Genomic DNA, 27,333 nt, shown 5'->3' on the forward strand with positions numbered 1-27,333 from the left:
GGGCTAATACAACAAAATGTTAACAAATGTTGAATTCATGCAGAGGATATACAGATAGATGTTCATTGTACTATTACAGCTTATACATGTGGTTGAAATTTTTCATAATAAAACTTTGGGGAAAAAGGAAATAGATGTATTGATGTAATTTCTAAATCTCAAATATTTATAATAGTAAATTCAGGCAGTATGGAGAATTTTTTTTTTTTTTGAGCTGGATTAGCTAGTTCTAACTCCTCTAAACTAATTCAGGTCTACTATTACTTCTCTTATTTCGCTTATCATTCATTCAGAGATTCAGATTTTATCCTACTGACAGCAGCTGTTGTGGCTGGAGGAAGGATGATAGAGTTTCATAAGGCAGTGACAACTTATTTTTACAGTAGATTGTAAATCATAGATGATCAGAATGTGAAAATCTTTGGCAGTGTGCTTCATTAGAGATCATGAATTTTTAACCTGGAATAAATGCTGCTTCAGGTCATTAAAAACAAAACTTATGGGAATGCAAGCTGGTGTAGCCACTCTGGAAAACAGTATGGAGTTTCCTCAAAAAACTAAAAATAGAACCACCCTCTGTCTCAGCAATTGCACTACTAGGTATTTATTGAAGGGATACAGGTGTGCTGTTTTGAAGGGACACATGCACCCCCATGTTTATAGCAGCACTATCAGCAATAGCCAAAGTATGGAAAGCGCCCAAATATCCATCGATAGATGAATGGATAAAGAAGATGTGGTATATATACACAATGGAGTATTACTCAGCAGTCAAAAAGAATGAGATCTTGCCATTTGCAACTATGTGGATGGAACTGGAGGATATTATGCTAAACAAAATTAGAGAAAGACAAAGATCATATGACTTCACACATATGAGGACTTTAAGATACAAAACAGATGAACATAAGGGAAGGGAAGCAAAAATAATATAAAAACAGGGAGGAGGAGAAAACATAAGAGACTCATAAATATGGAGAACAGAGGATTACTGGAGGGGGTGTGGTATGGGGAGGTGGGCTAAATGGATAAGGGGCACTGAGGAATCTACTCCTGAAATCATTGTTACACTATATGCTAACTAATTTGGATGTAAATTAAAAAAAAATAAAAAAACCTCCAAAATTAGACAAAATGTATTCTCTTATATTGAATAAGTATTGTAAGTCTATGTAAAAATAGGTAATAATTTTAATACTAGTTTCATAAGAATTAGTGGGCACAACTGAATTGTTAACTATCGTATTTGTAATAGCTTTAGCTGTAACTTTAAAAGTAAATAACTTGGGAGTGCCTGGCTGACTCCGTTGGTAGGGCATGCAACTCTTGATCTCAGGGTCATGAATTTGAGTCCCACGTGGGATGTAAAGATTACAAAAACAAAGAAATTAATTAAAGTAAATAACACCAGGCTTCCAGTTATGGAATGAATAAGTCATGGGATAGAAGATACAGTATAGGGAATACAGTCAATGGTATTGTAATAGTGTTGTATGGTGACAGATGGTAGCTACACTTGTGGTGAGCATAGCATAACATATGGACCTGTCACATCACTGTGTTGTATACCTGAAACTAATGTAACATTGTGTGTCAACTATATCTCAATAAACATAAATATAAAAAATAAAGTAAAAGAGTAAATAACACAAATAGACTAATAATTATGAACCTATTTCAGGTAAAGTCACAATATAAATTACAATTTTTCCATAATGAATGATAGTTGAATGAAGTTAAGACAGAATGGTGAGTTTAAGGATTAATTTTTCTTTAAGCTTTTCTAAGTTTTTACATTTTAAAAGTGAATATATAGAAAAGAGTATGAAGGGTCCTTAAAAAATTAAAAAATAAAATATAATTTAATTTTTAAATTAAAAATTAAAATTTTAAATTAAAAATTAGAAAAATTAAAAATAGTCCAGCATTTCCACTTCTGGGTATTTATCCAAAAGAAATGAAATTGCTGTCTCAAAGATAATCTGCACCGCCATATTCACTGCAGCATTATTTATAATAGCTAAGGCATGGAAGCAACCTAAGTGTCCATCAGTGGATGAATGGACAAGTAAACTGTGGTGTATAAATACATACATTATTCAGCCAATCCTTCTTTTTAGAAGGAAATTCTGTCACTTGCAACAGTGTGGATTGAGGGCATTATGCTAAGTGAAATGTCAGAGAAAGACAGATTCCATGTGAGCTCACTTATATGTGGAATATGAAAAAACCAAACTCATCGATACAGAGAACTGATAGGTGGATTGTCTGAGGTGGGTTTTGGAGGTGGGTGAAGTGGGTGAAGGTGGTCAAAAGGTATAAAATTCCAGTTTTAAGATAAATAAGTCCTAGGCATGTAACGTACAGCATGATGACTATAGTTAGCAATACTGCATTGTATAATGAAAGTTGCTACGAGAGTAAATTGTAAATCATAAAGGTTCTAATCATAACAAAAAAAAATTAACTGCATGGTGATGGATGTTAATTAAACTTATGGTGGCAGTCTTTTTGCAATATATACATATATCAGATCATTTTGTTTTATACCTAAAACTAAAATAATGCTACATGTCAGTTATATCTCAATTAAAAAAATGACTAGAGGCAACAACAACAACAACAACAACAACAAAATACATACATTGGACATCATCAAAATTAAAAACTTTTGGGCACCAGTTAACATATACTACAATGGCTAGAATTAAAAAATCAGATAATAACAAGTGTTGGTGAGGAGGTGGGGAAATTAGAACCCTCATATGCTACCAGTGGGAATGTAAAATGGCACAACTGCTTTGGGGAACAGTGTGGCAGTTCCTCAATTAAAACAGTTACAGGGCCCAGCAATTCCACTCTTAATTATTATCCAAGATGAATGAAAACACAAACATTTATACATAAATATTTATAGCAGCCTTATTTTTAGTAGCCAACAGATGAAGCAACCTAAATGTCCATCAGTTGAATGGATAAACAAAGTGGTATATCCATACCATGGAATTTAATTCAGCCATAAAAAAGAAATGAAATGCTGGCACATGCTACAACATGGATGAACCTTGAAAACATTATGTTAAGTGAAAGAAGCCAGTCACAAAAGACCACATATTATATGATTTCATTCATATGAAATGTCCAAAAGAGGAAAATCTATACAGACAGAAAGATTAATGGTTGCCTGGTAAGGGGGGTGGGAGGTTTAGGTGGGAGGGTGATACCTAAAGGGTCTGGGGCTTCTTTTTGAGGTGACAGAAATGTTTTAAAATTCACCATGGTGATGGTTGCACATATCTGAATATAACACCTATTGAATTCTATACCTTAAATGTGTGAATCATATGCAAACTGTATTTCAATAAAGCTGTTTAAAAAAATGGTCCTTGGAAGACTTGACATCCACATGTAAAAGAATGTAACTCAGATCTCTACCACACACTATATACAGCAATTAACTCAAAGTGGATTAAAAGACCTAAATGTAAGAGCTGAAACTACCAAACTCTTAGAAGAAAACGTAGAAATAAATCTTCACGACTTTCAGTGTGGCAGTGGTTTCTTCTATAGGACATCAAAAGCAAAGCAACAAAAGAAAAAAATGATAAATTTGGCTTCATCAAAATTAAGTTTTTAAAAATGTTTTATTTATTTTTGAGAGAGAGAGAGAGAGCGCTAGTGGGGGAATGACAGAGGGAGGCAGAGGATCGAAGCTGGCTCTGCACTGACAGCACAGAGCCCCATGTGGGCTTGAACTCACGAACCCTGAAATCATGACCTGAGCTTAAGTCGGGCACCTCACTGACTGAGCCATCCAGGAAGCCCCAAAATTAGGGGTTTTTTTTTGCTTCAAAGGATGCCATCAAATAAGTGAAAACAGTGAAGTACAGTTACATTCTACACATTGTTAAGCCTTAAAAATATTATGTTAAGTGAAAGAACTCAGACACACAAAGCCACATATTAAATGAATCAATTTTTATGAAATTAACCAGGATAGGCAAATCCATAGAGATAGGAGGTAGATTCATGTTTGCCAGTAGCTGTAAGGGGACTGAGGAGTGACTGCTGATAGGTATGGAATTTCTTTTGGGGGTCATGAAAATGTTCTGCAGTTACATGGTCATTATGATTGCATATCATTGTGAATATTACTAAAAACTGAATTGTATTACTAAAAACCACTGAATTATACATCTTAGGGTGAATTTTATAGTGTGAATTATATCTCAAAAAATAATACATATAATGAAAAATATGTGCTGAAAACCAATTAACATTTGAAAACAAATTATCCTCAAGGAACTTCTGCGATTTTAGATATTTGGAAATTATATTGATGGTCCAGTTGTTCAAAGCTCCACAGAAATCCATCAAAGAAGTAAGGAGTCCACTTACCTGCTTTGTTAGGAGCAGAGGATGTGGTTCTGCAGCAGTTTCTGTTTGTTTCTCAGAGCTTAGAAAGCTAAGAAGATGTAGTAATTGTTTTTATACCACTTGGAGTAAATTTATTGCAAAGAAATGTTTTAGTTTACATAGTTTCTCATAAATTTTATTTAATTTTAATTGGTTTTATATTGACATAATTTAAAATGCAAAAGCTTGCCCTCTCAACCACCCAGTCTCTTTTCCTCCCTAGAGGTAACTGTGATATTGCTGATATTTTTTGTGAGTCTTTCTAGAAATATTTTTACATAGTGTTCTTATTTAAAAAAAAATCCATCTTGTAGTTTAGCATTTTTAAAGGAAATGTCTTTGGGGGCAAAATAGAGTCAATATAAATCATAGTATTTGTAACCCACTTTTGGGTTCTGTAGTTGGCCATTGTTAATTTTGACAAGTCTGAAACACTTCGGTGTCTCTAATTTTTGATTATGGTCACAAAACAGGATCTTTATCCAAGGGCATGGAGAACCCTCTAATGAATATTGGATAAGACTTGTATTTTTATTTGTACTTCAATTTTAGCTGATAGCATCTTAATAATAACTGATTATTTCCTGCTCTTCTTCTTTTCTCTCATCACTGGTTTGGGTAACAGTTTTACTTTACTTCAATATTCCTCTTATACAAAATGGTGTTTTCTACATAATTTGAAATCTTTGCAAAAGAGTTTTTTTTTTTTTTTTGCAAATCTGTATTATTTGCAAGTTCCTTAGATTGAGCTAATGTATTCTTACAAATATAATTTTTCTTAAATAATTTAACATTTTCTAATTAATACCCTAAACACGAATAATCTATGGTGCTCTAAGAGAGGCCCTCAGATATACATTGGGAAGTCTCTAATTTTTTCCTGAATAATTTCTTAAGCCTGATTCTAGTGCTACTTTATTGTAATCATTTCACACTAGCCTCTAACAAGAAGAGTTTTATAGAAAGATGTTCTTACTTGTTTCTTGAAATTTTCATTTATCTTCCTTGCTCTGTATTGGTTTATTTAATATTCTTTATTGTCTTTTTCCCTCTACTGTCTTGAAAGCTATATATTGTATTTCTAGTCTCCCACCAGTTACCTTCAAATTTTTAACATATATTCCTAACAAAATCTAAGGTTTATCTCTTTCTCTTTATACATTCTGAACAAAGACAAGGGATCTCAGAATGTCTCAACTATAATAAACTCCCATCCCTATTATTGTTTTCTGTTATTTCAGGTCCACTATACGTGTGTGTGTGTGTGTGTGTATGTGTGTGTGTGAGAGAGAGAGAGAGAGAGAGAGAGAGAGAGAATACATTCTCATGGTACAAAATTCAAAAGATACAAAGGAAACTAGATTTTTTTTTTAACATTTATTTATTTTTGAGACAGAGAGTGAGAGAGCATGAACAGGGGAGGGTCAGAGAAAGAGGGAGACACAGAATCTGAAACAGGCTCCAGGCTCTGAGCTGTCAGCACAGAGCCCGACGCGGGACTCGAACCCACGGACCATGAGATCATGACCTGAGCCGAAGTCGGACGCTTAACCGACTGAGCCACCCAGGCGCCCCTAGATCTTAATTGTTTTCACCACAAAACAAGAAGTGGTAATTAAGTGACCTGTTAGACGTGTTAGCTAATGGAGGTAATCCTTACAATATATCAATATATCAAACCAACACATTGTATACCTTAAACTTATACAATGTTATGTCAATAATATCTCAACTTTAAAAAGAGGTACAAAAGGTTACATACTGAAATTTTCCACCTTTATCCCCTGACCATTTAGTTCCTCCCACAAGAGGAAAACACTGTTTCCATGGGATATATTAGGTTGATCTATATGAAATAGGCAGTATTCAACTATTTTGATAAACAACAATGGCAGTTTCATATGGTTCAAACTAATATCAGTGGGAAAAAAATATTCCTGCCTTCATGGAATTTTCATTCCAGTGGGATGTGTATTAGTTAATTATTGCAGTGTAACAAATTGCCTAAAACTTTAGTGGCTTGAAACAACAAACCTTTATTATATCACAGTTTTTGTGAGTCATGAATTTGGGAATGGTTTAGCTTGGTGGTTCTGGCTCAGGGTCTCATGAGGTTGTAGTCAGTATGTCGGCTGGGGCTTCAGGCATCTAAAGGCTTAATTAAGTCTGAAGTATCAGCTTCCAAGATGGTTAACTTACCTGGCTGTTGGCAGGAGATCTCAAGTTCTTGACTCACAAACCTGTCCATAAGTCTGCTTGAGTGTCCTTATGACATGACAGATGGCTTCCCCCAGATAAGGCCATCCAAGAAAGAGGACAAGGAGGAATCCACAGTGATTTTTTCCCCCTCCCATAGTGCCTTTTATGACCTAGTCTTGGAAGTCATACTTGTCTATTTTACCATATTCTGTCTGGAAGCAAGTTGCTGAGCCCAGGCCCCACTCGGGGAAAGGAGTTAAATTCCACCTCTTGAAGGAAGGAGTAACAAAGAATTTGTGAGAATATTTTAAAACCACCACAGGAACACCAATAATAAGCAATAAACATAGTAAGTAATTAATGGAGTGTATTAGAAGATGATAAATTCTATGAAAAAAAATGAAATAGAGCAGAGGTAAGGGAAATCAGAGTGTATGTGTGTGGAAGGGATGTGGATTGCAACAGGTTATTCAGTGTAAAACTCATTAAGAGAATTAGATTTGAGTGAAGACTTGAAAGAGATGAGGAAGTTAGCTAAGCAGACATCTGTGAGAAGAAAGTCCAAACCAAGGGAATAGCTAAAGCAAAGGCCTTTAGGTGGGGGTGAAACAAGATGAGAGGAAACAATGCTAACCATATATTATTAGTAAAATATTTTCAGATGAGAAGGTTGGGGGGTAAAGTTGAGGAAGGATTATTTCCATGGCTGAAATTAGTTCATTGTTTCTAATAGGAATGTAAAGAAGAAATCAAGATGGATCGAAGTATGGTTGTGGATTTGGTCACCATCTCTGTTGAGGGGATGACATGTGGTTCCTGTGTTTGGACCATTGAGCAGCGGATTGGAAAACTGAATGGTGTACATCATATTAAAGTAAGTTAGCCTTTGGACATCAGTGATTTCAAATGCTGTTGACTGGAATTCTAGAAAATTACTTCTAACACTGAGATAGGAGCAGACACACTGAAACATTTGGCAATAAAGATGCTGAAATATTAATATAGTCACTTTGTCCCTTTAACTTTTCTTTTTATAAAAAATAAGAAATTATATATTTTTTCAACTTAAAAATATCTGAAGATGGAATCATGACATTATTATGATTGTATATAGTTTTATATTTTGTAAGTATACAGATGCTTATACACTTTTTATTACTCTTAATCTCATACTGAACTAAAATATATGTTTTCAGAGAAAGGGTTGTGGGCTTTCGTCTCTTAAATAGCATGACAATTATTATGTGAGATAATAATGTAATCTTCCTTAAGCACATGCATACAAAGTATAGCAGTAATTTTCTAAGCTTTTTCACTTCAATTTTTAAAAAATGTTTCTAGTGTTTTTAAAGATATATATTTTTTAAATGTTTATTTTTGAGAGAAAACACACGTGTGTGTGTATGTGTGCGCACATGATTTGGGGAGGGGCAGAGAAAAAGGGAGGAGAGAATTCCAAGCAGGCTCCCTGCTATCAGCGCAGAGCCCCATGCAGGGCTCGATCTCACAAACCATGAGATCATGACCTGAGCCAAAATCGAGAGTTGGACACTTAACCAACTGAGCCACCCAGGTGTACCATGATTTTATATGTGTGTGTATACATACACACACACACACACACACACACACACACACACACACACACACACTTTAAGTAATCTCTACACTCAGTGTGGAGCTTGAACTCACAACCCTGAGATCAAGAGTTCATACTCTATCAACTGAACCAGCCAGGCGCCCCTTTCACTTCAATTTTTAATTGCAAAAATAAAATCGACTGTTGTTAGACCATCTTAACACATTCCTGCTATAATTCATCTTAGAACGTTACTTAATGAAAAAGAATGGTGTATATCTATCTATCTATATGTATGTATGTATGTATGTATATATATTCTGATTTGTCTGCAATGAACACGAATTGTTAATATAGCTATTATAAATAAATAAGAAAAGCTAAACAACTTTGTTTCACACCTTCTAAACACAAGAATCAAAAGCCCCCAAGTCAATACAAAACTACCCTACAGGGAATATAATGATGCTATCCCCGCTCATATCTTATAAAAACTTTTTTGAATGTTTACTGTGTTCATTTTTTTGACATAGACATATGTTAATGCTGCAAGGGGTTTTAGATACGGCTTATGTTAATGCTGCAAGGGGTTTTAGATACGACTTCAATAGTCTAACCTCCTTATTTTACAGATTAGCAGATGGAAGCTTAGATAATGGAGTGACTTGTGCTAAATTACACAGCTACCTAATACCAAAACAAAACTAGAACTCAAGTTCCATGATTCCTGGGCCATGTGTGTTTTCTGGTCATACAGTCTGCAGATGCATTTTAATTTGCATATGGTTCTCAAACTGATCATCTCCAAATTATTCTCTCACATAAGTTCTGAAAAAAATTAATCATCATATAGGTGCTTCTTACCATCAAAGTGATGTATTAGCTTTGTATCACTAATCCCTTTAAATTCTTCTTGGAATAATTGTAGTATTTTTACTGTGAGAAACCTTGAATTATGTTTTGTCATTACTTTTTTAAACTTTTTATTTCCATGTTCATAAAAATGTCTTTGATTTTTTTTTTTTTAATTTTTTTTTTCAACGTTTATTTATTTTTGGGACAGAGAGAGACAGAGCATGAACGGGCGAGGGGCAGAGAGAGAGGGAGACACAGAATCAGAAACAGGCTCCAGGCTCTGAGCCATCAGCCCAGAGCCTGACGCGGGGCTCGAACTCCCGGACCGCGAGATCGTGACCTGGCTGAAGTCGGACGCTTAACCGACTGCGCCACCCAGGCGCCCGAAAATGTCTTTGATTTTTAAAGCCTTTGGGGTAAAATATGTTTTGATTAATCTTTACCCTATAATCCAGATTTCTCAGTCTCAGCACTATTGACATTTCGAGTTGGATAATTCTTTGTTGTTTGAGGGCTGCTCTGTGCCTTGTAACATGCTTAGCAGCATCCCTGGCTTCTATGCACTGGATGCCAGTAGGCTTTTCTTGTGTTTGTGACAACCAAAATGTCTCCAGGCATTGCCAAATGTCCTCTGTGGGCAGAATTGCCCTCAGTTGAGATTCACTGCTTTAGACCCTTCTCAGAGAACTTTCTACACACCCTTTGGCTATTCAGTTAGTATTTGATGATGGTGAATTGATTTATTGAATAGGCTTATGTGCCCCTTTCTCTTTGTATGAGCTTCTTACAGTTCCTTTTGCCAGTGACAGGTATAGTGAGCAGTGGTTCACAAATCATAACATGAGAATCACCTGGAGGACTTGTTAAAACATGTTTCTGGCCCTACCCTCAGAGTTTCTGTTTTAGTAGGGCTGATGGGGCCTGAGAGTTTGCATTTCTTTTTTTTTTTAATTTAAGGTTTATTTATATTTGAGAGAGAGAGAGAGAGTGCACAAGCAGGGGAGGGGCAGAGACAGAATATGAAGCAGGCTCCAGGCTCTGAGCTGTCAGCACAGAGCCCGATGTGGGGCTTGAACCCATGAGCCAAGAGTTCATGACCTGAGCTGAAGTCGGTCACAACCGACTGAGCCACCCAGTGCCCCGAGAGTTTGCATTAAAAAAATTTTTTTTAATGTTTATTTCTGAGACAGAGCATGAGTGGGGGAGGGGCAGAGAGAGAGGGAGACACAGAATCAGAAGCAGGCTCTAGGCTCTGAGCTATCAGCACAGAACCTGACGCGGGGCTCCAACTCACGGATCGTGAGATCAGACCTGAGCTGAAGTCGGTCGCTCAACCAACTGAGCCACCCAGGCACCCGAAGAGTTTGCATTTCTAACAAATACCCAGTTAACTCTAATGGTGCTGGTCTTGGGACCACAGTTTGAGACCTGTTATATTGCATGAGATATAATTACACTAAAAAAATATTTGTTTATCTGAAATCTAAATTTATAACTCGGTGTCTTCTGTTTTGTTTTAAATAAATTTTTTTATTTATGCATTTTATTTTTAAATTTTTTTAATGTTCATTTTTGAGAGAGAGAGAGAGAGAGAGAGAAAGACAGAGCACGAGTGGGGGAGGGGCAGAGAGAGAGGGAGACCCAGAATCCAAAGCAGGCTTCAGGCTCTGAGCTGTCAGCACAGAGCCTGACGCAGGGCCCAAACTTAAGGAGTGCGAGATCATGACCTGAGCCAAAGTCGGATGCTCAACCAACTGAGCTACCCAGGCGCCCCAGCATTTTATTTGTTTTTAAAAAAATGTTTATCCACTTTTGAGAGAGAATGAGTGGGGGAGGGTCAGAGAGAGAGTGAGAATCCCAAGCAGGCTCTGCACTGTCAATGCAGAGCCTGATGCAGGCCTCGAACTCATGAACTGTGAGATCATGACCTGGGCCAAAACCAACAGTCAGACACTTAACTGAGCCATCCAGCCTCCCCTATTTTATTTTTTTAAGTAGGCCTCTATGCCCAATGTGATGCTTGAACTCATAACCCTGAGATCAAGAGTTGTATGCTCTGATAACTGAGCCAGCCAGGCACCCCTTGGTGTCTTGTATTTTTATTTGCTAAATCTGGTAATTTTACTTTGTATCTTTTTTTTTAACATTTACTCATTTTTGAGAGAGAGAAAGAGAGCATGAGTGGGGAAGGGGCACAGAGAGAGAGAAGGAGACACACAGGATCTGAAGCAGGCTCCAGGCTCTGAGCTGCCAGCACAGAGCTCAATGTGGGACTCGAACCCATGGGCTGTGAGATCATGACCTGAGCTGAAGTTGGATGCTTAACCAACTGAGTCACCCAGGTGCCTGTTTGTTTTGTTTCTTAATTTTCACATAAGTGAAATCATATGGTGTTTGTCTTTCTCTGACTGACTTATTTCACTTAGCATAATACTGTCTGTCTAGCTCCACCCATGTCATTGCAAATGGCAAGATTTCATTCTTTTTTATGGCTGAGTAATATTCCATTATACATATATATACCACCTTTTCTTTATCCATTTATCAGTCGGTGGATGTTTGGGCTGTTTCCATGTTTTGGCTATTGTTGATAATGCTGCTATAAACATCAGAGTACTTGTACTCCTTCAAACCTGTATCCTTTGGGTAAATGCCTAGTAGTGCAATTGCTGGATAGTAGGATAGTTCAATTTTTAACTTTTTGAGGAACATCCATACTGTTTTCCAGGGTGTTTGCATCCAACAGTGTAAGAGGGTTTTCTTTTCTTTGCATCCTTGCCATCACATGTTGTTTCCTATATTTAAAAAAATTTTTTTTAATGTTTGTTATTTATTCTTGAGAGAGAAAGACTATGAGTGGGGGAGGGACAGAAAGAGAGGGAGACACAGAGTCTGAAGCAGGCTCCAAACTCTGCTGTTAGCAGAGGCCAATGCAGGGCTTGAACTTGTGAACCACGTGAGACATAACCTGAGCCAAAGTTAGACGCTCAACCTACTGAGCCACCCAGGTGCCCCTCCTGTATTGTTAATTTTAGCCATTCTGACTGATGTGAGGTCATATCTCATTCAAGTTTTGATTTGTATTTCCCTGATGATGACTGATGTTGAGCATCTTTTCTTGTGTCTATTGTTCATCTGTTTGCTTTCTTTGGAAAAATGTTCATATCTTCTGTCCATTTCTTAACTGCATTATTTGTGTTTTTGGTGTTGAGTTTTATATGTTCGTTGTATGATTTGGATACTAATCCTTTGGCAGATATGTCATTTGCAAGTTTCTTCTCCCATTCCATAGGTTATCTTTTAGATTTGTTGATGATTTCCTTCACTGTGTGGAAGCTTTTCATTTTGGTGAAGTCCCAATAGTTTATTTTTGCCTTGGTTTCCCTTGCTGGAGGAGATGTACCTAGTAAGAAGTTGCTCCAGCTGAGGACAAAGAGGTTGCTGCCAAAATCTAGGATTTTGATGGTTTCTTGTCTCACATTTAGATCTTTCATCCATTTTGAATTTATTTTTCTGTATGTATAAGGAAGTGGTCCAATTTCATTCTTCTGCATGTTGCTCTCCAGTTTTCCCCACACCGTTTTTTGAAGAGACTCTTTTTTCCTTACATTGGATATTCTTCCTGCTTTGTCAAAGATTAGTTGGCCATACATTTGTGGGTTCATTTCTGGGTTTTCTATTCTGTTCCACTGATCTATGTGTCTTTTTGTGCCAGTACCATACTGTCTTGATCACTACAGCTTTGTAATATAACTTGAGGTCTGGAATTGTGATGCCTCCAGCTTTGCTTTTCTTTTTCAAGATTGCTTTGGCTATTTGGAATCTTTTGTGGTTGCATCCAAATTTTAGGATTGTTTGTTCTAGCTATGTGAAAAATGCTGATGATATTTTGATAGGGATTGCATTAAATGTGTAGATTGCTTTGAGCAGTGGAATTCCATGAGCATGGAATGTTTTTACATTTCTTTGTGTCATCTTCAATTTCTTTCATGAGTGTTTTATAGTTTCTAGGGTATAGATCTTTTACCTCTTTGGTTAGGTTTGTTCCTAGGTATCCTGTGGTTTTTGGTACAGTTGTAAATGGGATGGATTCCTTGATTTCTCTTTCTGCTGCTTCATTATTGGTATATAGAAATGCAATACATTTCTGTATGTTGATTTTATATCCTGCAACTTCACTGAATTCGTGTATCAATTATAGGATTTTTTTAGTGGAGTGTTTCAGGTTTTCAGTATAGAATATCATGTCATGTGCAGATAGTGAAGGTTTGACTTCTTCCTTGCCAATTTAGATGCCTTTTATTTTTCTTTTTGTTGTCTGATTCCTGTGGCTAGGACTTCCAGTACTATGTAAAATAACAGTGGTGAGAGTGGTCATCCCTGTCTTTTTCCTTACTGTAGAGGAAAAGCTCTCAGTTTTTTCCCCACTGAGAATGATATTAGCTGTGGGTATTTTATAAATGGCCTTTATTAGTGAGAATGATATTAGCTTTGGTGATTTTATAAATGGCCTTTATTATGTTGAGGTATGTTCCCTCTAATCCTATTTTGTTAAGGGTTTTTATCACGAATGGTTGTTGTACTTTGTCAAATGCTTTTTCTGCATCTATTGAGAGGATCATATGGTTCTTATCCTTTCTTTTATTAATGAGGTTTTAGCACATTGATTTGCAGATGGTGAACCACCCTTGCAGTCCAGGAACAAATCCCACTTGATCGTGGTAAATGAGTCTTTTAATGTAGTGTTGGATTTGATTTACTAGTATTTTGTTGAAAATTTTTGCATCCATGTTCATCAGGGATATTGGCTTTTAGTTCTCTATATTAGTGGAGTCTGTCTGGTGGCCTTATGGAATGAATTTGGAAGTTTTCTTCCATATCTATATGTTGGAATAGTTTGAGAAGAATAGGTATTAACTCTTCTTTAAATGTTTGGTACAATGTGCCTGTGAAGCCATCTGGCCCTGGAATTTTGTTTCCTGGAATATTTTTGATTACTGATTCAATTTCTCTGCTAGTTATTGGTTTTTCAAGTTTCTATTTCTTCCTGTTTCAGTTTTGGTAGGTTATGTGTTTCTAGGAATTTATCCATTTCTTCCAGGTTTTCCAATTTGTTGGGCATATAGTTTTTCATAATATTCTTTTATAATTTTTTGTATTTCTTCGGTGTTAGTTGTTACTTCTCTCATTTGTATTTTTGTTTATTTGAGTCCTTTCTCTTTTCTTTTTGATAAGTCTGGTTAGGGGTTTATCATTTTTTTAAAAAATTTTTTTTTCAACGTTTATTTATTTTTGGGACAGAGAGAGACAGAGCATGAACGGGGGAGGGGCAGAGAGAGAGGGAGACACAGAATCAGAAACAGGCTCCAGGCTCCGAGCCATCAGCCCAGAGCCTGACGCGGGGCTCGAACTCACGGACCGCGAGATCGTGACCTGGCTGAAGTCGGACGCCCAACCGACTGCGCCATCCAGGCGCCCCAGGGGTTTATCATTTTTATTAGTTCTTTCAAAGGACCAGATCCTGATTTCATTGATCTGTTCTGTGTTTTTGTTTGTCTTTTAGTTTTGACATCATTTATTTTTGCTCTAGTCTTTATTATTTCCCTTCCTCTGCTGGCTTTAGGTTTCATTTCTAATTTTTTCTATCTCCTTTATGTAAGGATAGGTTATTTATTTGAGATTTTTCTTGCTTCTTGAGGTAGGCATGTATTGTTGTAGCCTTCCTATTAGGACTACTTTTGTTGAGTCCCAAAGATTTTGGACCAATGTGTTTTTATTTTCATTTGTTTCCATGTATTTTTAAAAATTTCTTCTTTGATTTCCTGGTTGACCCATTCATTCTTTAGTAGCATGTTGTTTAACCTTCATGTATTTGTGGTCTCTCCAAATTTTTTCTTGTGGTTGACTTCAAGTTTCATAGTGATAAGGTCAGAAAAGATGCATGGTATGATCTCAGTCTTTTAGTACTTGTTGAGGCCTGATTTTTGACCTAGTAGGTGATCTATTCTGAAGAGTGTTCCATGTGCACTTGAAAAGAATGTGTATTCTGCTTTACGATGGAATGATCTGAATTTATCTGTTAAGTCCATCTTGTCCATTGTGTCATTCAAAGCTGTTTTTTACTTGTTGATTTTCTGCTTTCATGATCTCTCCGTTGCTGCAAGTGGAGTGTTAAATTCCCCTACTATTATTAACTCATTTTCAATAAGTTTCTTTATGTCTGTCATTAATTGTTTTATATATTTGGGTGCTTCAGTGTTGTATGCATAAATATTTACAACTGTTAGATCTTCTTGTGGGATAATATCCTTTATTAAGATACAGTGCCCTTCTTCATCTCTTGTTACAGTCTTTGGTTTAAAATTTAATTTGTCTGGGGCGCCTGGGTGGCGCAGTCGGTTGAGCGTCCGACTTCAGCCAGGTCACGATCTCGCGGTCCGGGAGTTCGAGCCCCGCGTCGGGCTCTGGGCTGATGGCTCGGAGCCTGGAGCCTGTTTCCGATTCTGTGTCTCCCTCTCTCTCTGCCCCTCCCCTGCTCGTGCTCTGTCTCTCTCTGTCCCAAAAATAAATAAACGTTGAAAAAAAAATTTTTTAAAAATTTAATTTGTCTGATATAAGTATTGTTACTCTGGCCTTCTTTTGGCATCCACTTGCAAGATAAATGGTTCTTCACCCCCTCACTTTCAATCTGCAGGTACCTTTAGGTCTAAAATGAGTCTTTTGTAGGTAGCATATAGATGGATCTTATTTTATATCCATTCTGATACCCTATGTCTTTTGATTAGAGCATTTAGTTCATTTACATGTAATTGAGTAATTATTGATTGATATGTATTTAATGCCATTTTATTACTTGTTTTGTCATTGTTTCTGGAGATTTTCCCTGTTTCTTGTCTTTGTCATTTTTGGTCTTTCCTTTCACTCAAAGTCCCCTTTAATATTTTTTGCAGAGTTGGTTTAGTGGTCACGAACTTCTTTAGTTTTTGTTTATCTGAGAAACTTTCTCTCACCTTCTATTCTGAATGATAGCCTTGCTGGATAGAGTATTCTTGGCTGCAGATTTTTCGCATTCAGCAGATTGAAAATATCATGCTACTCCTTTCTCGCTTGCCGGGTTTCTGTTGAGATATCTACAGCTAGCCTTATGGGTCTTCCCTTGTAAGTTAGGTATTTCTTTTGTCCTGCTGCTTTTAGTATTTTCCTTTATCACTACATTTTGCAAATATAATTACAATATATCTTGGTATTGGCCTGCTTTTGTTGATTTTGATGGGAATTCTCTATGCCTCCTGGATCTGGATGTCTGTTTCCTTCCCCTGATTAGGGAAGTTTTCCACTATTAATTCCTCAAATAAATGTTCTCCCCCCTTTTTCTCTCTTATTCTTCTGGACTCCTACAATACGAATACTATTAGTTTGATGGAGTCATTGAGTTCCCTCAGTCTGTTCTTATGTTCCATAATTCTTTCTCCCTTTTGTTCAGCCTCATTATTTTCCATTATTTTATCTTCTGTGTCATTTAGTTGTTCTCTGCTTCTTCCAGAGAACAAATGCAGTGCTTCATTGCATTCAGTCTGTTTCAAATCTCAGTTATTGCACTTTTTCATTTCTGACTGATTTTTTTAACCTTTTTATCTGGCAGTAAGGCCTCCCTGAAGTCTTCCATTATTTTCTCAAGCCCAGCAAGTATCCTTATGATTCTTGGTTTAAATTCTCCATCCGGCGTATTACTTACATATGTTTTGCTTAGATCCCTGACTGTGACCTCATATTGTTCTTCCATTTGGGGTGAATGCCTCCATCTTGGCGTTTTGTCTCTGTCTTCTCTGTGTTAGAAAAGCCTGTTATGTTTTCTGCTCTTGAGATAATGGCTTTATGAAGAAGAGGTCATCTAGTGTCCAGGGCCTGGTGCTTCAGGGAGTGTCTCTGGTGTGTGCTGTGTGCACTCTGCTGCTGTGTTTCATCTGCTCTGTCTTTCAGCCAGTCGTCTGTAGAGGCTCTTCTTGCCTGCTGTGTGCAGTGTTTGGTCCTTGGCTAGACTGTGGCGAGTTTTAACTAGGTGTGTTCTGGTCTCTTTGTTAAATAAGACTTGATACTACTTCCACTAGAAGAGAAGCCTTTAGAACTATCTGGTTGGGAAACGTTCTGTGGGCAGGGGCCTCTGCTTGTCTTCTGGGGAAGGGGCTTGTGGTACTGGGATGGAGGCAATCTTGACTTGGAATGGCAGTACTGGCAGAGTGCAGTGGTATGGGACCTAGTCTAAGCAGGTTAGGCAGCTAGTGTCTGTGCTGTGCTGTTTGCTGCAGGCGGCTGTATGTTTATGCTGAGCGGCAGGGGAAGGAAAAGGTGCCAGACAGGTCCTTTTTCCCCTTGCTGCTCTCAGGGAAGCACTGCCAGTACAGTGAATCATCTCCCCCCTTGGGTGTCCCAGGCATTCTTCAATCACTGTTTTCACATTGTTTGCCTGCCTTCTCTCTAGGAGCAGCGCAGCGCTCTCTGGGCTCTATCCCAGCCAAGCCTGCTGACTTTTAAAACTCCAGGCTATAGGGATGTGGTGTGGACAGGGACCTGTGCTGGTCTTATGGGGTAGGGTCTTACTGCACTGGGACTGAGGGAGGTTTGACCGAGAGGGGCAGTCATACCAGTGCACAGGGGATGGGACTTGGATCAGTCAGGCTAGGCAGTGTTGGGACCGAGCTTCCCTGGTCAGGTGGCTCTGTGTTTCTGCTGAGGAGTATGGGAGGGAAAAGGCACCTGTGGGCTACTTTGTCCCCAGAGAGGTGAGAGGCATCTCCATGAAAGCTACCTGTCATGCATGTGCTCCAAGAAAGGTGAATGATCTCCCCTATGTGTGCCCCAGGTTTTCCTCAGATCATGCTGTCTGCCTACCTTCTCTCCAGGAGTTGGGCAGCACCCTCAGGGCTCTATCCCAGCCAAGCCAGAGATCTTTAGAACTTCAGTCTTTAAACCCCACTTGTTGCAAAAACCCACAAAAATCAGCCCTCTTTTTCCCAGACAATGGTTTTGGGAAGTGTTCTTGTGCATTCCCCTGTGTGTTCCTTCCTCTCTTGCCTTTCTTCATAACCAGGGCTATCTCCCTTCTGCAGCACCCACAGTCAGTTTCTCCCCCAGACCATGTCTTCACACTTCTTGCCTTCCTTGATGTGGCCTCTTCTCTCACTCTAGTTTTGGAATTTGTTCTGTCAGTACTCAGGTTGATTTCTTGGGTATTCAGAGTGATTTGATAGATATCTAGTTGTGTTTGAGGAATGAGAGGAGCCTAGGGTCATCCTACTACGTTGCTATCTTAACTCACCTGTCTTTTCATTGTCTTAAAAGTGTCTTTCTCAAGAGCAGATTTTTTTTACCCTTGATGAATTCTAGTTTATCTACTTTTTTTTTCCTTTATGGATCATGTTTTTCATCTCTTGTCTAAGAAATCTTGGTCTCACCCAAGGTTACAAAGATTTTTCTTCTATGTCTTGTAAAATTTTATCATTTTAGGTTTTACATTTAGGTCTCTGATACATTTTGAATTAATGTGTATACCTTGTGAGATATGGGTTGAAGTTAATTTTTTTATGATGTCCAGTTTCCAAGAAGCACAGTTTGTTGAAAAGTCTGTTCTTTATTCATTGAATTTCCTTTGTACTTTTGTTGATTATCAGTTGACCATATATTTATGGGTATATTTTTTATGCTCTGATCTGTTCCATTGATTTATGTGTCTCCCACTTGTCAATAAATACCACACAGTTTTGGTTTTTGTAGCTTTATAATCTTAAAATCATAAGGTGTGTTTCCTCAACTTTTTTCTTTTTGAAAATTATTTTGACTATTCTGGTGCCTTTCCATTTCCATAGAAGTTTTAGAATCGACTTGGAAGTTTCTACAAAATTATCTGCTGGGATTTTGATTGGGATTGTGTTGATTTGGTAGATGTCTTTGGGTAGGACTAACATCTTAACAATATTGGGTATTCTAATCTGCATAGGATATATTTCTCCATTTATTTAGGTATTCCTTGATTTCTTTTATCAGGGATCTATAGTTTTCAGCTTGCCGATCTTGAATATATATTTTTACATTTATATTTAAATAATTCATACTTTTGAATATTTAAATGGTACTGTTTTTTTTTTTACTTTATTTTTTAAAATTTACATCCAAATGAGTTACTATATAGTGAAGCAATGATTTCAGGAGTAGAATCCTTAATGTTCCTTACCCATTTAGCACATCTCCCCTCCCAAACCCCTCCAGCAACCCTTAGTTTTTTCTCCGTATTTATGAGTATCTTTTGTTTTGTCCCCCTCCCTGTTTTTATATTATTTTTGTTTCCCTTCCCTTATGTTCATCTGTTTTGTCTCTTAAAGTCTCATATGAGTGAAGTCATATGATTTTTGTCTTTCTCTGACTAATTTCACTTAGCATAATACCCTCCAGTTCCATCCACATAGTTGCAAATGGCAAGATTTCATTCTTTTTGATTTCCAAGTAATACTCCATTGTATATATATACCACATCTTCTTTATCCATTCATCCATCAATGGACATTTGGGCTCTTTCCATACTTTGGCTATTGTTGATAGTGTTGCTATAAACATGGGGGTGCATGTGTCCCTTTGAAACAGCACACCTGTATCCCTTGGATAAATACATAGTAGTGCAATTGCTGGGTCGTAGGGTAGTTATATTTTTAGTTTTTGAGAAACCTCCATACTGTTTTCCAGAGTGGCTGCACCAGCTTGCATTCCCACCAACAATGCAAAAGAGATCCTCTCTCTCCGCATCCTCGCCAACATCTGTTGTTGCCAGAGTTGCTGATGTTAGGCATTCTGACAGGTGTAAGGTGGTATCTCATTGTGGTTTTGATTTGTATTTCCCTGATGATGAGTGACGTTGAGCATTTTTTCATGTGTCAGTTGGCCATCTGGATGTCTTCTTTGGAGAAGCATCTATTCATGTTTTTTGTCCATTTATTCACTGGATTCTTTGTTTTTTGGGTGTTGAGTTTGATAAGTTCTTTGTAGATTTTGGATACTAACCCTTTATCTGATATGTCGTGTGAAAATATCTTCTCCCATTCTGTCAGTTGCCTTTCAGTTTTGCTGATTGTTTCCTTCGCTGTGCAGAAGCTTTTTATTTTGATGAGGTCCTGGTAGTTCATTTTTGCTTTTGTTTCCCTTGCCTCTGGAGACGTGTTGAGTAAGAAATTGCTGCAGGCAAAATCAAAGAGGTTTTTGCCTGCTTTCTCCTCGAGGATTTTGATGGCTTCCTGTCTTACATTGAGGTCTTTCATCCATTTTGAGTTTATTTTTGTGTATGGTGTAAGAAAGTGGTCCAGGTTCATTCTTCTGCATGTCGCTGTCCAGTTTTCCCAGTACTGTTTGCTGAAGAGACTGTCTTTAAATGGTACTGTTTCTTAAATTTTAGTTTCAGTTGTTCATTACAAACATATAGATATGCAGTTTGTTTTGTATGTTGACTTTGTATCCTGAACTTTGCTAAATTGACTTATTAAATCTATTAGCTTTTTTGTAGATTCTTTGACATTGACATAAGCTTTCTTGTAGATTCCTTTACATAAGCAATTATGTCATCAGGGCATAAAAATAATTTTACTTCGTTCTTTTTAGTCTGTATGGCTTTTATTTCTTTATTGAACTGGTTAGAACCTCCATTACAATTTTGAATAGGAATTGTAAGAATGGACATCCTTGTCTTCTTCCTGATCATAGGGAGAAAACATTCAGTCGTTCATCATTAAGTATTGTGTTAGTCGTAGGGTTTTTGTAGATGCTCTGTATCAGGTAAGGAAGTTTCTTTCCATTCCTCGTTTTCTGGGAGTTTTCTTTTTAATTATGAATGGAAGTTAAAGTTTTTCAAGTGCCTTTTTTGCATCTAGAGATTATTATTTTTCTTCTTTAGGCTGTTAATATGGTGAATTACATGGATTCATTTTCATATGTTGGTCCAGCCATGCATCCACAGGATAAAACCTACTTGGTCAAAGGGTACTTATTTTTTTTTGTAAGTTTTTACTTAAATTCCAGTTAGTTAACATACAGTGTAATATTAGTTTCAGGTGTACAATATAGTGATTCAACACTTCCATACAACACATGGTGCTTATCAGAAGTGCACTCCTTAATCCCCATCACCTGTTTTACCCATACCCGCCCACCCACCTCCCTTCTGGTAACCATCTTTTCTCTGTAGTTAAGAGTCTGTTCCTTGGTTCGCCTCTTTCTCTCTCTTTGTCCCTTTGCTCCTTTGTTTTGTTTTCTTTCATTTCTGAGTGAAATCATATGGTATTTGTCTTTCTCTGACTGATGTATTTCGCTTTGCATAATACTCTGTAGCTCCATCCATGTCATTGCAAAATGGCAAGATTCAATTCTTTTTTATGATTGATTAATATTTCATTGTGTGTATATATCACATCTTTATCCATTCATCAGTCAATTACACTACTAGGTATTTACCCAAAGAATACAAAAATACTAATTGAAAGGAATACATGTACCCATGTTTTGAAAGAGCAAGGGAGAGAGAGAGTGTGCATGAGCAGGGTAGGGACAGAGAGAGAGGAGAGAGAGAATCCCAGGCAGGCTCCATGCTGCCAGAGCAGAGCCCGACATGGTCTTTAATCCCACAAACTGAGATCATGACCTGAGCTGAAATCAAGAGTTGGATGCTTAGCCGACTGAGTCGTCCAGGCACCCCTTTGAGTATTTAACTTTCAATGAGAAATTTCAAACATACACAAAAGTAGAGAGCCTAGTACAAGGAACCTCCTTGTACCTATCACCCAGGAGAATCTTTGCTGTTTATTTTCATGACATTCTCATAATTTGAAACTGTTAATGTATTTTGCTGTGTTTCTAAGAGTTGATGTAGGCCTTCCTGCCTGTTGTACTTTGTTAAGATAGAGGTCCCTGACTAGTGCATGAAATCTAGTATATCTCAATATCACTTCCAAGCCTTTTTTGCTGCCCATTCCTGCCTTTTTCCTTGTTACTTATTCTTAAGTATTCTCAGCACTGTTTGGAGTGTAGCTAATTTCAGCACTCTTACTTCATTCAGTTTGGTTCCCTGCCTGTTCCCCCCTATTTCTCTACTACTTGTATCTAAGTGTCCACAGAAATTAAGAATATCACCTTCTTGCTAAAAGTTTGGGGATTCCTGCTATATTGACAGTAACACATGGATGCTTTTCTTAAATATTATTCTATGAATTGCTGACTCTTGAGCATGTTTATTTTCACTACCAGGGCTTAATGAGTCAGTCCCCAAATGTGTCAATTTAACTGACTTGTGTCTTCATTTGTGTAATGTCCCTGTTATTTTAATGTATTATTCAAGTTTTCAGTATCATTAAAACAACTTTATATTGATGGTGGTTTTATTTACTTGATGTTTTCTATAATTTTGCTTTTATACAATATTTGTTACAGTGATGGTAGAGGTTAATGCAACTTTGGAATTTGTTCAGCTGCATGAGTCTTGAAATGGTTTTCCTATGACTAGTTCAAATCCACATGCAAAAGGTACATTTTTATTTTTATTTTATTTATTTTTATTTATTTTTTTAAAAAGCATTCAGGATTTCTTTTTTTAATTAATTTATTTTTTTAATGTTTATTTATTTGTGAAGGAGTAAGAGACAGAGCGTGAGTGGGGGAGGGGCAGAGAGCGAAGGACACACAGAATCCAAAGCAGGCTCCAGGCTCTGAGCTGTCGGCACAGAGCCTGATGTGGGGCTCGAATTCACAGACCATGAGATCATGACCTGAGCCTAAGTTGGAGGCCCAACTGACTAAGCCACCCAGGTGCCCCCAAAAGGTACATTTTTAGACACACTACCTAGTAAATGTTAACATTCCAAAGAGAGTTTTGTCCAGCTGGATATCAGAGTTAGCACAAGATTTAAACCCAGTGTGGTCAATGGATTCTTTCTAATAATCAGAAGCTCATTATATTTTTAAGTGCATGAATCATTAAATTTGAACTAGAATATCTTGTGTATCTCCAGATCAGATAGATACTTATGAGAGCTCTGCCTTTTACTTGTTCTTAATCTAAACATTAATTTTACCCAATTACATTATGTAATTTTTTCACTAATCATAACTATCCAACAATTGGATGGATATTTTCCAGTTTGTTGATTGGAAACAAAGATGGCAAAAGTAGTTCTACATTCTTCAGTCCCATAGCTTTAAAAATGAGTTGTTAATTTCAGTGAGTAATAAGTGTGACACCTGCACTTGATTTATCTTCAAATGAAACCAGTTAAACCTCCTCCACTTGATCTAAGGTGGCTGATGCTGGAGTGGCCAGAATAGAAGCTGAATCTCTTTAATTGTGCTAACTGCAGTAAAGCTATTTTAAGCATCCAAAAGCTAGTTCAAATAATTTTTCTCCCAATGACGTAGGTACTTACTGTCTACTGACAACTAATGCATTTTCCAGAACCCCCAACTCTGTGTGGCAAACTATTGAAGATTGTTTTTCCCAGCATATTCATGTATAGCTAAAGGAAAGGTTTCTGCTTTGACATTTGCAAGTACATTCCTCTATAGATTTTCCAAATAAGTCTGTTGCACCCCACTTGTATGTAAGGCTGCTATTTCCCCTGCGTCTTTCTAGAATTTCCCTGTGCTTAATAAGGTCTATTTAAGGTCAGAAAAATGCAATTGAATTGGATTAACTTGTAAAGGAAAAGTACCAGTGATATAATGTGAAAGCACTTTGTGTTATCAACAGTGATTTATATGGATCCCAGTGACAGATACCGTAAGGCCGTGCTTGGCAGGGCACATTCATAATTTGATTGCTAAAAATAAAAGTACACATAACTTTTCTGCCTTTTCCAGCTCTGCCTCTCTTCCTTCAGTCAAAAGCTGTTATGACTGAGAGTCTATTAGTAACCTTTCTTCTTTTTTCTTTCGTTTAAAAATATTTTACTAGGGGCACCTGGGTGTCTCAGTTGGTTAAGCTACACTCTTAATTTCAGCTCAGGTCATGATCTCATGGTTTGGGAGTTTGAACCATGTGTCAGGCTCTACACTGACAGCACAAAGCCTTCTTGGGATTCTCTCTCTCTCTCTCTCTCTCTCTCTCTCTGCCACTCTCCCACTCTCACCAACTCTCTCTCATTCAAAATAAATAAACATTTTAAATTATATTTTACTAAGTGTTCAGTCTTCTAGGTCCAGAGACAGATTTATTGTGGAACTTATGTTTCATAGCCTTTCACTTGCATTGACCCTTTCTGAGACGCTGGAAAGAGTCTTAGCAGTGTGTTCACATGGTTATGTGTTTTTGCAAAAGTAAAATATTTTAACCACAAGCATTTAAGTCCATTGTCTATTTCTGATGCAGACTTTGAGTTGGGAGTTCTCTCTTGTCCAGCAAGAGAGTGGATGCAGAAATGAAGATGAGAGAGGCTAATGTTTGGGAGGAGACAAGAGTGCCGAACAGGGGTTTCATCTCTGTATTTATTGAGCTTTGCAGATTTTACATACGTGGCGAACGTGCAGAAGAAAACAATCAGATAGTGGCCATTAACTTGTTTGTGTATGAAGCAAAGGGTTTGGGGGGCAAGTGGCATATAAAGTTGTGATCAAAGCACAATGATATATTGGCACCAGATGGGAAGTATTTTTTTGTAGGCGATACAGCTAATTAGCTATTATCTCTAAAGTTTAAGATTGCTGGAGCATGCATCCTCAGGGTTAACAAGGCACACTTCTTCCTAGCTAACCTTGGGTGTTTTTGCCTTGTGGCAGCTTTTCACCCTAAGCCTTGTTAACTCATTGGTGTACGTGTAGAGAATTCTTAAACCTATTCCCCACATATTTTCACTTAGACTTGCCCTCTGTTAGACTTTTGCTTTGTGTTGGGTGGTATTGGATTTGCCACAGGTATTTTGGGAATCTGACTAAGGGGACATTGAGTTGGGGATATATTTAGTTTGGGGTTAGGATATTTGGCCAAATGTGGTTCTTAGTCACTTCTGTGCATATTTTTGCTAGGAATTCTGGTGTAGGAATCGCTTCCAATAATGTTCCTAACACTCATATTTCAGTATCATGACATAAAGGTGTAGGACCCAGTCAAAAGACATGAATAGACAGTTTCCCAAAGAAGGCATCCAGATGACAAACAGACACATGAAAAAATGCTCAACATCACTCATCATCAGGGAAATACAAATCAAAACCACAATGAGATACCACCTCACACCTGTCAGAATGACTAACATTAACAACTCAGGCAACAACAGATGTTGGTGAGGATGCAGAGAAAGAGGATCTCTTTTGCACTGCTGGTGGGAATGCAAGCTGGTGCAGCCACTCTGGAAAACAGTATGGAGACTCCTCAAAAAATTAAAAATATAAATACCTTAGGACCCAGCAATTGCATTACTAGGTATTTGTCCAAGGGTTACAGGTGTGCTGTTTTGAAGGAATACATGCACCCCAATGTTGATAGCAGCACTATGAACAATAGCCAAAGTATGGAAAGAGCCCAAATATCCATTGATGGATGAGTGTATAAAGAAGATGTGGTGTGTGTGTGTGTATATGTATATATATGTATGTATACATAAATACGTATACATGGAGTATTATGTGGCAATCAAAAAGAATGAAATCTTGGTATTTGCAACTACGTGGATGGAACTAGAGGGTATTATGCTAAGTGAAATTGGTCAGAGAAAGACAAATATATAACTTCACTCATATGAGTAAGATACAAAACAGATGAAAAAAAGGGAAGGGGAGAAAAAAATAATATAAAAACAGAGAGGGGGACAAAAAAGACTCTTAAAAATAGAGAACAGAGGGTTGCTGGAGGGGTTGTGGGAGGGGGGAAGGGCTAAATGGGTAAGGGGCATTAAGGAATCTACTCCTGAAATCATTGTTGCAGTATATGCTAACTTGGATGTTAATTTAAAAATTAAAAAAAATTTTTTTAAATAAAAAAGATGTAGGGCCCAGTGTAAAAATGGTAAATGAATGTTATAAATTCAAAGAGTATTTAATAGTAGCCAATACTACAGTAAACTCTGAAATGACCTTAGATCTTAGAGTACATATTTTAAAGAAACTAGATAGTTTTCCCAAATTTGTACAGCTCCAAAATTTTGTCAATATCTAGTTGTGATATTAAAAGGATGGAAAGGAACTTTTCTAAGCTATTGTTAATAAAAAATATTTGAAACACAGGAATGACTAAATAATCTTTTTGCTTTATAGAAAATGCTTTTTCGAAGTTATTATCAAATGAAGCAGGAGAGTATACAGTGAAAATATAGGAAAAGAAAATATAGAATTGTATTAGTATTTTATGGCATTTGGTGGCTTTTAAAATTTGTTACTTTGATTTTATTACTCATTCGATATATTTACTTTTGTACAGAATTTTTTTATTTATAGTTTTGTGGTATTTTTCTCTTTTTTAATGTTTATCGTTGAGAGAGAGAGAGAGATCGAGTGAGTGCACACTGGGGAGAGGCAGAGAGAAGAAAACAAAGAATCTGAAGCAGGCTTCTTGCTGTCAGCACAGAGCATGACATAGGGCTCAAACTCATGAACCACAAGATCATGAAGTCATGATGCTCAACCAACTGAGCCACCCAGGCGCCCCTAGTTTTATATTATTTTTCTTAAGTCCTTAAAATGTTTATATTTCAGAGGCCACAAAAGGTGGATGCACTTCTTTCTAGGCATCATATAGAAAATTATCCTGTGCAATGCAGGGCTGGTTCAGTATCCACAAAACAATTAACTTGATTCATCACATCAATAAAAGAAAGGACAAGAACCATATGATCCTCTCAATAGATGCAGAGAAAGCATTTGACAAAATACAGCATCCTTTCTTGATAAAAACCCTCAAGAAAGTAGGGATAGAAGGATCATACCTCAAGATGATAAAAGCCACATAGGAGCGACCCAACGCTAATATCATCCTCAATGGGGAAAAACTGAGAGCTTTCTCCCTAAGGTCAGGAACAAGACAGGGATGTCCACTCTCGCCACTGTTATTCAACATAGTATTGGAACTCTTCGCCTCTGCAGTCAGACAACACAAAGAAATAAAAGGCATCCACATCGGCCAGGAGGAGGTCACACTTTCACTCTTTGCAGATGCCATGATACTCTATATGGAAAACCCAAAAGATCCACCAAAAAACTGCAAGAATTGATTCATGAATTCAACAAAGTTGCAGGATATAAAATCAATGCAAAGAAATTGGTTGCATTCC

General features: G+C 37.3%; 1 protein-coding gene across 3 annotated transcripts in view; it reads left to right on the forward strand.

Moving 5' to 3' along the window:
* The window catches only part of ATP7A (ATPase copper transporting alpha), a 194,296-nt gene that overhangs the window by 74,631 nt on the left and 92,332 nt on the right, over positions 1-27,333 (forward strand). For all 3 annotated transcript variants that reach the window (XM_047076262.1, XM_047076260.1, XM_047076261.1), the window contains exon 2: positions 7,349-7,489. In XM_047076262.1, coding sequence (XP_046932218.1) covers positions 7,370-7,489 — 120 coding nt within the window. In that variant the 5' untranslated portion in view covers positions 7,349-7,369. The remainder of the gene's footprint in view (positions 1-7,348; positions 7,490-27,333) is intronic.

The sequence above is a fragment of the Lynx rufus genome, unplaced genomic scaffold (genome assembly GCF_022079265.1).
Source record: "Lynx rufus isolate CCGP_SWC_20201006 ecotype Redwood Valley unplaced genomic scaffold, mLynRuf1.p SCAF_14, whole genome shotgun sequence".
In the NCBI taxonomy this organism is placed as follows: Eukaryota; Metazoa; Chordata; class Mammalia; order Carnivora; family Felidae; genus Lynx; species Lynx rufus.